Raw genomic sequence first — 12,387 nt, 5'->3', positions numbered from 1 at the left:
CACATTTTGATTTTTGTTTCATTTTTCACATTTTGAGTATAAGAGCTTCTCATTCCATTTCATTTACATATATTGTAAATATTTTACATATACATCCACACATACATATACATAACACATTTACACACACATTATACATCACTTAGAAATTGTACACATTGCACACAAATAGATAAATAGATTTCCTCCATTTAGTTAATGCATTACTCATTTTTAGGAATCATGCATCATGCATTAAAATCTTTTGCCAAATCCCTTGAGTATTGAAAAGTTGCCTATGAGAGTGATTTGACTCACCCTTTAGTTGGGTTTGTGGATTGAAAGTTTCCTAAGAGGTGCAAGGTTTTAAAGTGTCTATCCCTTGCCTATATCTTCTTAGCCAAAAAGCCACCCAACTAGTCCTTTTGAGATTGGAATGTTTAGAGGGAGTTATTGGATATAAGTTAGTCAAATGATGTCTCACCAATCCTAGAACAAATTTTCTAAACCTTTCAAGGCGAAATACCAGCTTGTACTTGATGAGAGAGATGATTAGGCATTCTTTGATTTAAACCTTCTCATTTTAAACTTTTGGCCCTTTTCCTAATTAAAATTTACCCTTGCAAACCCCTTTGAGCCTTTTTATCCCTAATTTTTCTTGAATCCCTTATTGCTACCTAGCCAATGAACCAAACACTCCAACCCTTTTCATGAGGATAATTGAATATTAGGAACACTTTATAAAAAATAAAAAAATAAAAAAATAAAAAATAAAAAAAAAATTACAATAAAAGGGAGAAGAAGTGCTTGTCATCTTGTAAAAGTGCTAGTATATGTGCTTTTCACTAATGTCATTCAAAATAAAAGAAATCCACCCAAAGTATTAAAAGAAATGAGTTTGGGAGTGGCAATTTTAGGGACAATCATCAAAAAGAAAATGCAAGATACAAGTTAAAGTATCAAAATGTCCCTCCATTTTTATGTGTTTTATAAACTATGCTAGCACTTGACAATCCTCATTTTGAATTTCTCTCCCCCATATATATAATAAAATAAGAAGTGTACCTTATGTTTCAAAAATTGAAAATATTCTCATGCTTTGAATCCTTTTTACCCATCTTTCTTCTTAGCCTCATTTTGAACCCCATGGCCCCATTACATCCCTAAAAAGACCTTTGATCTCTTGATAGTACTTGCTACATTAGTGGAGATAGGAGTAGGGGATTTGTCTATGGGATTGGAAAAATTACCTATTCATTCATTAATTCCATCATTCTATATAGAGACACTTTGCCTATTGATTGTCCTAGAATTCCTTTTGAGCATGACTCTCTCTTTTGATTGGTTGGTTTGGGGATTTTAAATGATAATTGACTTGATGGCTAAGCGGTGAAGTTTGGATAAGCATTAAATTCCTTGCATTTTGAAGGATGGGTATATGGATTGCTGGTATGGCTAAAGGGGTGTTAAGTTACTTTAATGGGTGATTTTCATAGCTCTTTGGATAAGGCACCCCTAAAAACTTTGCATCACATTTTAAAGTTTGCTTGAGGACAAGCAAAAGCTTGAGTTTGGGGGTATTTGATGTAGAAATTTTGCATAGCCATTTAGGTCTAATTTCATAGCCATTTTATTTTATTATTAGTTATTTTTAGCTAATTTCATTAGTTATTTAGTTAGTTTTTTATAATTGTCAATTTTGGATTAATTTGTAACTTTTACTTTGTTTTGTAGGAAAAATGGTGTTTGTGAAGGACTGAAAAGAAATTTTGCCATTGAGGAGTGACTTCTACAGCCAAAGATGTCAAAAACAAGTTTTCAAGCTGAAATATGCATTGACCAAATTGTGCATAACTTGCCGCATAAGTTATGCGGATCTGCATAAGGAGAAAAATCACTGTTCCAATACCTGCCGAAATGTGCATAAGGAGACTGCATAGCTTATGCACATTCACGCCTCTCTTATGCACTTTCACGGAATTGTGCATAACCTATGCACTAAGTCATGCAGTTTTGCATAAGTGAACCAAAAACCAGCCAAAAACTGCATAAGGGACTGCATGACTTATGCAGTCCACTTATGCAGTCCCATAAAGAGTTCATTAATGAGCTGGCAGAAGATTCCCTCAGAAAATCCCTCCTCAAACACACCATTTTAGGGATCCATGTCAGAAAATGCTATAAATAGTCCCATTTCCCATTTTAGAAGGGGGAGAAGGGAAAGAAAAGGAGCAGAAAAGGAAAGAAAGAGGAGAGGCAACAGCTGAAGAGTCACTTTCACCTTCCACACCATTTTCAACCAAGATTGCAGATTTCTTTCTTTTCTTACATTTTTCCTACATTTCTAGTGTTTAGTTTCTTGTTCCTTAGCTTAGATTAAAGCTTTATTTCCATTTAAACTCAATATATCTTGTAAGCATTATGGATAGTGAGTAGTTTAATTTGATTCTGGAGTAAGGGTTGTAATATTTGAGATATTTTATGGATTTTGATTGGGTAATCCATATTTTGTGGTCTTAATGAGTTTTATTCATTTCTTGTGTGCTTAATGACATGCTTAGTGTAGGATCCCATTAAGTAATGTTCTTAATCCATGGTTGAGGCACCGAAAGGAGAAGGCCTTGTGATAGATAATCAAGGAATTGGACTTAATTAACTTAGATATAGAAATAGACTAAGGATTAAGAGGATTCACAAATTAATTAAAGAACTTAATGGGTCTTAATTAACTCTAACTCCACGAAAGTAGGATTAGATTGATTAAGGCACTCTTTGTCTCACTCGAAAGGGAATTCAAAGGATTTAAGAATTAATCTCCTTAAAACCCATAAGTTTCACAAGATTGGATAACCAATTTAAAATCCCAAAATAACTCGAATATGAAATCCCGAACTCCGGAATCGCCTTTTTATCTTTGATTAATTTTCAATTAATTGCTTGCCATTTTGAATATTGCCATATTTGAACTTGCTTATTTCAATTTGATGCAATTTTAGTTAAATCATTACATAGTTGAATAGACTATTAATTTTGCACATGTAAATTTCACACTCCAATACCCATTCAATCTATTATTTTAATTTCAAAATTAGTTCAATTTAGTCAACTTTTTATATCAAAAATTCAATCATTAACACAACTACTCGTGGGAACGATAACTTTTCTATATTACTTGTACGACCCATGCACTTGCGGTTGGGCCACATCAATTTGGACCACAGATGGTATCCTTATCCTCTTTTCCACGCATGGGAAACTTCAAAGGTAAATGATGACAGATGTGCAAACTGCAAACCAATTAAACTACTACCCGAGTGAAACACTGTTTCTTGTGTCGAAAAAGACTTGGGCATCAGCATATTTCTTTTTAAAAAATTTAGTATATTATAATGAGATTTTTTATGAGAAATAACTTAATTTTTAAGTGTATTTTTATTTATAAAATAATTTTTTATTAAAATTTAATAATAATTAAATAATAATAATAACAATACGTGCTTTTTAAAAAATAATAATAATTTTATTGCTTTAATAAATATCAAAATATAATAATTACGTTTATTATTGGATAATTAAAGTATAAATAGAATTTTATGTGGCCATTAAAATGCCCTAGTAATTTTTATTTATAGTTTTTGTTTAAAAACTTCTATAAGCACTCTATTTCTATGGAACATTTCTTATATTGTGACTCGCATTTGAAAGCAATTCACTGAAACAATAGAAGTATGGTTCTTCTCAAACCTAAAAAGATTCAGCAAACACATAAATTTATTCTACCACAGATTCAGGGAATATATTCAAAAATATTTGTTGGCAATCTCCTTGAGGTAAGAACAGAGTTCTTGTGGTTTTGAAAACATGACCATGTGATCAGAATCAGAGATAAGCTTTACTTCATCAGGTGGATTTTCTTGGATCATCCACCTCTGCAGATCTTCCTTCACAATGTTATCTTGGCCACACACTACGTAAATTCTTGGAACTGATCCATGCCTTTCCTTGGTAAGCTCTGCTTCAATTTGTATTGCAGCATTGCTATAGAGACGATTAGGTCTTATTAACATCATTCCAAGTATTAAATCCTGGGATAAGGCATGAAAAATAAAACAAGTGTTTATCTTATAATTATAATATTAAAAAAAATTAAAATTTGAGAGTTTTTTCATTCTAAAGTATGATGATGAGAAAATGGACAAAGGGAATAATGTTACCTCAGGTGGTGAGAGTTGGTACAACTTGGCTGACATAAAATTGGGTCCATACAGTAATGAAGCTGGAGGATTGTTGGGGCCATCATCATATGTATATTGTGTGTCCATGTAGGTATCAATCCTTCTAGCATACTGCATATTTTTCCAATACAGATATCACCAATAAATTATATAAAAGAGGACCCTGGATATAGATAGATTGAACTGACCTCTTCTCTTGCAGTTGTGTAAGTGAAATCAGGACCTGGCATGATAGCAGCAGTAAAGACTCCAGCATAAATTTTTTCAGGGAACCTTTCCATAGCAATAGATACGGTGAGGCCACCAAAACTGTGGCCCACTAGAATCACTCTTTCTTCTGCTGGCAGAGACATCATAAATTTCATCAACGGCTCAAAGTAGTCCGATATTGATCGGAGTTCCTGCACCTGCTTTGGATGAACACCAGAAGCAGCAAGGTCCAGAGCTGTAACTTTGTGACCTGCTGATTTTAGAAGAGTGACCACCTTATACCAACACCATGCTCCATGGCAGGCTCCATGGACTAACACAAAATGCCTCTGCCTCTCCTCCATGTTCTATCACCTCACCTTTGCTTTCTCTTATGTTTGATTGAGTCCTACTCTGAATGAAATCCTTTAACCCACTCGATTTCGGCTACATCCACTTGTTGTGAGATGATTTTACTAATAAATGTCCAAAAAACTGTCACATTACACAATTCAAGGGCCCCCCTGTACTGGACCTACAATCGATAATTTCCATCCACACGGCATTTTTTCGAGTTATCTTTAATAAGACAAGTAGGAACATTGGCCGAATCACGACAACAAATTTATTATAGATGAGGTGTCATTTTGTCACTATATATTCTTACAAAATAAACATATAACACATATGAATGTAACATATAATGGTAAAAAATTTGGTCACATTATTTTGCCACAAATGATTTCTTCTAAAATTTGAGGCTAAAGTAAATTAAATATTGTAACAAGAGTAAGGTAAGAAATTTCCATTGTAACACGCGCACGCACAAATAGGAAGGTACACGCATTTTATGACAATTTCAGTAAAATATGTAGATTTATCTTTTAGGCATACGCTGTCTATAATTAATATGGAATCACAAAAGATTAGCCTAGCCACCCAAAGGTTGATAGACTCCCATCGAACAAAATCAAATTCCTTTTTTTTAATTGATTAAAAAGACATGCACCCACGAGACAAGAAACGTACACATTAATAAAACTATAATAATTTTATCAAAACATACTAAGTTTATATTCCACACACACTAAAATTACATAAAACATAAATATAAAAATTTTGTCAAGACATATATATATATATATATATATATATATATATATATAAACATGCTTGATAAATTTAACGGATAAATTAAATTTATTAAGACAAATAATTTCATAATAATAAATTAATTTATAATATATTTTTATATATTTTTTATTTAATTTATTTCTCACACGCTATATTTATATTAAATTTTAAATATTTTTTATTTATTTATCACTTATTATAAAATCTAATAATTAAAAATATGATAGAAACTTAATGAGGCGCAAAATATATGAAATACAGAAAATGATATAAGTAATTTGGCAGGATAAATTTTACTCATTGTCCTTAACATAAGGTGTTATAATCAGGGACGATCTAAAAAATTTAGTCAATGGGGCAATATACGTTAAGTATACATAAGCATAGAGACACTATACACATGCATTCAAATAAAATTTAGCATGAAAAATATTAAGAATGAAAGTAATAAAGCTTATTAGAATTTTTTATGTATTTTATGAATTTTTCGTTTTGATTTTTGATTCCATAATGCGTATATATGTTACTTAATAAGTCAATTCATTAATTTTATAATTAACTATTTGAATTTTCACGTAAGAGTGATAAATTTAACTATAATACAATTATCTTTAGAGGAAGTATTTTCATTAGAAAGGTAGTTGAGGAAAAACTAATATTATATAATATACATAAAAAAAATGTGTTTTTTTTTTAGTTTAAGGATGGAGATTGAACTTAGCAAAAATATATGTTACAATGAATAAATTAATCTAATTTAGTGGTAATTTTATTTATTTTTTTTAGTTTTTAGCAACATTCTTATTAAAATTAAAAAAATGGTTTGCATTTAGTATAAGTACAATTAAATAAATAAATAAAAACTTAAAAAATTAAGTGAATTATAGGGGCAAAATTGATAAATTTAGTCGGATAAAATTAAATATATCAAAATTAATAAATTTAGTGGGGACAAAATTAAATGAGACAAAATCAATAAATTTTATGGGGACAAAATTGTTAAATTTAGTGAAACAATATTAAATGGTAGTGGGGGCAAGTGCCCCACATTGTTCCCAACGTAAAATTGCCCTTAATTACATCAGTGTTATACCTAAACTTTAATTTATAATATAAAACTCCTCGAATTTTGTAAATTACGTAAAGCATCTTTTAACTTTTTATAAACAGTTTTCATATTATAATATTATAAAATAACTTAAATATCCTTCAAAAAATTTATTTTTTCTCAGTGCATCTGTGTTTCTCTTTCTACACACTCTTTCCTCTAGTCTCTCTCTATATCCTCCCCTCCCTCCCTCTCTCCCCGGGTCTGTTTGGATGAGGGTGAATAAAGGTGAATGAGGGATAAATAAAGATAAAGAATAGTAAGTAATTATTTTACCCTTGTTTGGGAAGATGTGAGTTAATGAAAGGTAAGGGTAAGTAAGGTTACGCTTTACCCTCTCTTACCTCTCAAATCTCAATTTTTCTTACCCCTCAAATCTCAATTTTTCTTACATCTCAAATTGGAGTGTAAGTAGGAGGAGGTGAGAATTGAAAATTACTTTATTTTTGATTTTTCTATTGTATCATTAATTTTTTTATTAAAAATCCAATTATATCCATTAAAAATAAACCTAATTTGCCAATACAAACAAAAGGCTTTAACATAAAGAGACAATCGAAAATGCAAATTATTAGTCCCCAAGCTAAAAGGTTTTAATTTGCATATTAAAAAAAATAAAAAATAAAATATATCTAATAGGAAAGGGTATTTTTATAATTCTAATAATTATTTACCCTTCTTTCACCTCTTTCTAAACATAAAAAATATACATTACATCTTCTTACTTTTCCATTAATTCACTCCTTTCCAAACATAAGATTTTTTTTATTGTAACCCTCCTTACCCTCCCCCCTCCTTATTCTCTTTTACCCTCCCATTAATTATCATTCCCTCACCCCATCCAAACAGACCCTAACACTCATATATTCTCAATCTCTATCTCTCTCCCTAAAATTGTTACTCTGTCTCTCTTGATCTCTTTCTTAATCACTCTCTCTACCTCTTAAAATTTCTACTCTTCCCTCTTGTTTCTCACTCTAGTTAACCAACAAGATTGACAAGAAAATATCAAAGAGGAAATCCAAATCAATTAACAAACAACAAACAATCTATGAAAATAAAATTCACATAATTCCATTCCACAATCAAATTCAAGTACAAACTAAAGTAAATAAAAAGAATTGCATCAATTTACATAATCTTAGAATTCACAACCAAATTCAAGTACAAATAAAATTCGAGCACCGATTCTCCACTGATGGACTTGGCTTAATCGATTGCAATACAGCAACTCAGTCCCATGGGTATCCTGATCTGCCTGTTGCAAAACCTAGCACAGCAGCATTACAAGCTACACAAACTCTTTCTGGTAGCAAACCCAGCTCCCAATTTGCCTTGAATTAATGGGTTATAAGCAAATTCATCTCAACACCTTTACCTCTCTAAGCCTAAAACGGACTGATTCTCCATGAATGGTGGTGGGTCATTTGAGAAGTCATTGTACATTCAAATGGGTCATTGCATTTAAGGGAGGAACTACATTGTCTTTGAGGTTTATCCTGCCCTTCGAGGCACCCACAAGCTGGCGCAGGGGGATTAGTCTAGGCTGAACAAAATGTGCAAAGGCCTGGGATACCTCCTTGGAATGCACCAAAAAAAAAAAAATTAAAATATTACCCATAATTTATAATATATTTTTTAGAAAAATTATTGTTTATCCTCCTAAAATTTTTAAAATTAAATTTTCACCTATAAATTTTGTTTTTTTTTTTAATTATTATTTATCCCTCCAATATTTTTATTTTTGTTTTAACCTTTGCATATATAAATTTCATTTATATTTTTGATATTATTTAAATTTGATCTCTTAATATTTTATTTTTTTTATTTTAGTCTCTATAGTTTTATCAATGTTTCATTTAACTTTGCTTTAATATTTATTTTTGGCCCTCCCAAGAACGGGTTTCTAGTTCTGCCCATGGTTGCATGGGGCACCCATTCTCAACATCCGTGTCATTTCACATTGCTAATGGAAACTCACATGCCATTTCTAGGTGAAAGATTAATCCATGGGCAGATCTCTCTTCATCCTATCCCAAACAAGGGCCATCAACATATTCGGATCAAGTGACCCAAATCCAGGTGCATTGATACTGATCCACGATGAGGGCAGAGTCATAGAGACAGAAGGGAAAACATCGATTTTAGTTTAGTCAGTGGCAATAGAGAGAGATTCGATTGAAATAATGGAGAGGAAGAGACAAGAATAAATGGGTTTTTGGTTTACAATCCATTGTGGCAGTGAAGGAAGGATGTGTGGAGAGGAATTGTGCCATTGTGCAACATTTTTTTTATTTTGTTCGTTTTTTTTTTAATATATTTTGTTAGGAAAGTGATGGAAAACTAATGGATTTGTGAGGAGCGGAAATGGGTATTTGAGATAAACATATGAATTTGAAGGAGAATAGAGTAAGGAAGAAACAGAGAAATTGTGGGTGGAGAAAAACTAAAAGAGGAGAGAGTAGAGAAAAAATTCTTTTTTTATTGAGAAATAATGGCATAGTCAAACATACCAATCAACAATAAAAAAAAATAATTTTATTTTATTTTAATTGACTAATAAAAAATAAATTAATCAATATATTTAGTGTAATTCCATAATTATAATTCTAAATTTTTAAAAGTTTAGAATTTAATATTATATATTAATGATTTTAGATTCGAGGTTCGTGAATTATCTTCCTTTTACATTAGCTACTATAGCATGTGTCATATTATTAAGGAGGTTAAGTTGTGTAATCAAGTAGAACACCAGCATCACCTTATATTTGAGATCAAAATAAGTGAGGTTTCTATCTTATTAACTGACTTCATTTGTTTCAATTCGATCTTAGGTCTCCTTTATATGAATTTATAGCCTATATGTTAAATTTTGTTTTGAGATATTTTAATAGAACGAAGTAAAAGAGTGTTACAAGCTCATTTTGGAGCTATTAGTAATGTATATTGAAATTGAGGTGATTATTTTTTGGGTTTCTTCTATGTATAAACAAAAGATAATTCCATGGTTGGCATACCATTAATTTGGGAACTTTGTGAATTGTCTGCAATGTAATAATCTCTTATTGGGATAATGATCCCTCCTATTCTAAAATTGAAGATCATTATATAGTTTCTTTATTCATAAATTAAATGAATCATCGAATAATTACAACAGATATTTGCATAGTGTATAATTTGCAGGGGAGCACACTATAGCAATGGCTTGGTGTGCAAATTTTCAAGCAAGGATTTATAGACTTTGAAACAATTTTAAATTGAAATCTGATATCTGTGATATACCTAAATAGCTTAAAATCTATATGTTCAGCTACTAGAGGAGGAGACAATAAGTGTTACATGAAAATCCCGGGGTGAATTAAGAGGTAAGAGATATGCTATATATTGCAAATTCTTGTTTAATTTTATTTATATTTTATTGATTATGAAGTAAATCAGTATGTGTTAATACACCAACTAAATTGAGGTGTGATGGTTTTTTTTTTTGAAGGAAACTAGATCAATTTCACCATTAGAATTTGCAGCCACATGATGGCATGCTTGCCAATTGCCAAAACATAGTTTATCTTGATACACATAAATAGTGACATTTTCTTATAAGGTTGCAAAATATGGGATGAGGTATTATATATGCAAACCTTTAATTTTGGTTTTTTTTTTCGTGAGCTCCTACTTTATAAATAATAAATTCCTTGCACATAACTCACACACAAATGAATGCTTGTTGCATGTTTATGCTATTGTTAGCTATGTGTTTGTGTGTTAATTGACACCATTGAATAACTTCTTTTGTTCTCTATCTTGTTCCCTGTTAAGGTCCTCTAAAAGTTGTTATAGATATTATTAGGTTCATTTTGATCACCTTTATAAAGCTAAATGCCAATGATTAGATTAGACCAATATGTGTGCATCTCAAATGACTTTTGACATGCCATCACTTTACAACACTTATCTCTATTATAGCTTATTGCACTTCATCTTCATCTTCTTTGTGATTTATAGCCCTTTCCACTCTATTTCCAGGAGAAATAGCAGAAAATTCCATATACAAATGAAGCCTTCTTGGAGTAGTGCCTTGAGCAGCAAAATTATTTGCATACATCTGAGGTTGGTGAGTTCTTATATTGATTCCATTTCCAGTGATAGCGCACTACCATGATTCATAATATATCATAAGATGAGCCCAATGCAAAAATGACAGATAGAGTATCTTGTACAACAGAATTTGTAAAGCGACAAACATTTCTATTTCCATGTTACCCTTGAAAGGATAATGATTGAACTCCCAGAGATTTAAGTGATGCTTGCATTATAAATCTATTTCTTTTTATATAATTAATTCTCGAATAAAATCATTTATTTATTTGTTTTATTTTATTGATCTTTTTATGATGAATGACTATATTAAAGTTATTATTAATATAAAAACACCAATATTATTGTTAATAGTGAGAAAATCATTATTGTTATATGTCATTTTAAAAGTAATTTAATTATTTATTAAGGACTAATAAATTAAACATATAAAATTAAAAAAATATAAATCAATTTTAATTTAGTGTCATAGTAATTTAATATAATAGAAATAACTTAAATTTAATCGATTGTTAAAAATCGATATATTATGATAATATTATATTATAGGCCAAAATTAATAGAAAATTACATATAAAAAAATAAGTCACAGGCACATATTACAAATTACAAGTAGAGCAACATGTAACACTCACTTAAAAAACTAGTAATAATAAATATATAATAAAATGCATTATAAAATTTTTGATAGACGTGTGTTGCAAGTATTTCTAAAATTAATATATATATTTTGAAATTTTTTTTATTGTCTGAAAGATGCATAAAGAAAATAAATAGCTATGCACATAAAAACACTGAGATTTTTTTTTCATTATTATTAACATATTATATTTAAAAGTAGAAATAAAATGCATTAGAATTTTTTATGTTACCATTGTTAATATGTTATGTTAAGCAGTGGTTAACTAAAAAGTCAATAATTTAAATAATAAATTTCATTTACCTATTAGCTAGTATTATTATCATTGTTAACAATATAATTTAAAATAAAAATAAAATACATTAAAAATTTAAGTGTGTTAATTGGTACATCATTTGACATATATTATATTATTTATCTTATTTTTGTGCTTTACTATTATGTAACCTCAACTTAGAAGTGGGTAATATGACCATGATTGGACCAAATTTAGATTCTTTTTGCATTTGAGACATAAGGCAACAGAATTTTATGTGGTCATTGAAATGCTACTATAATTTTTATTTATATTTTATGTTTAAGAGAATATAAACGAAACTCAACTAAGCCTTTATCTCAAAAATTTATTGGGGTCGGTTATATGGATTCTCTTTCTCCACTCTAAACGATTTTGGGTTAAATTCTCGAAAATGTGTAATGCTTATAGGTCATGTTGTACTATTCTCCTCCAAGTCAGTTTAGGTCTACCCCTTCTTTTCTTTTTATTCTCTAACCTAATATACTCTACTTGTCTAACTGGAGCCTCCGTATGTCTATGCTTTACATAACCAAACTACCTCAATCTCTCTTCTCTCAACTTATCATCAATTGCCATCACTCCTATATTTTCTCTAATACTCTTATTACGGATTTTATCTAGTCTAGTATGACCACTCATCTACCTTAATATTCTCATTTTCGCAACTCTTATCTTAAACACATACGACTTCTTCATTACCCAGCACTCA

The 12,387-nt window shown here is 30.1% G+C and overlaps 1 protein-coding gene across 1 annotated transcript; it reads right to left on the bottom strand.

Moving 5' to 3' along the window:
* Positions 1 to 3,642: 3,642 nt before the first annotated feature.
* LOC110672235 (methyl jasmonate esterase 1) lies at positions 3,643 to 4,844 on the bottom strand. The gene is made up of 3 exons (XM_058150155.1): positions 4,403 to 4,844; positions 4,194 to 4,325; positions 3,643 to 4,064 (listed from the first exon to the last, which is right to left on the bottom strand). The coding sequence occupies exons 1-3, from the start codon at positions 4,766 to 4,768 to the stop codon at positions 3,780 to 3,782; spliced, it is 783 nt and encodes a 260-aa protein (XP_058006138.1). The 5' UTR covers positions 4,769 to 4,844; the 3' UTR covers positions 3,643 to 3,779.
* Between the last annotated feature and the right edge of the window lie 7,543 nt (positions 4,845 to 12,387).

This window comes from Hevea brasiliensis, chromosome 7 (assembly GCF_030052815.1).
Source record: "Hevea brasiliensis isolate MT/VB/25A 57/8 chromosome 7, ASM3005281v1, whole genome shotgun sequence".
Classification (NCBI taxonomy): Eukaryota; Viridiplantae; Streptophyta; class Magnoliopsida; order Malpighiales; family Euphorbiaceae; genus Hevea; species Hevea brasiliensis.
The sequence above is the reverse complement of the archived record's forward strand: the minus strand, read 5'-3'. Positions and strand labels throughout refer to the sequence as shown.

Bases quoted from the DNA above. Each gene is read 5' to 3' on its own strand.
- LOC110672235 (XM_058150155.1), bottom strand. From the start codon at position 4,768: ATGGAGGAGAGGCAGAGGCATTTTGTGTTAGTCCATGGAGCCTGCCAT. The intron at 4,326-4,402 runs GTCAGTTCAATC...AAAAATATGCAG, and splicing joins ACACAACTGCAAGAGAAGAG to TATGCTAGAAGGATTGATAC. The intron at 4,065-4,193 runs GTAACATTATTC...GCCTTATCCCAG, and splicing joins ACCAACTCTCACCACCTGAG to GATTTAATACTTGGAATGAT.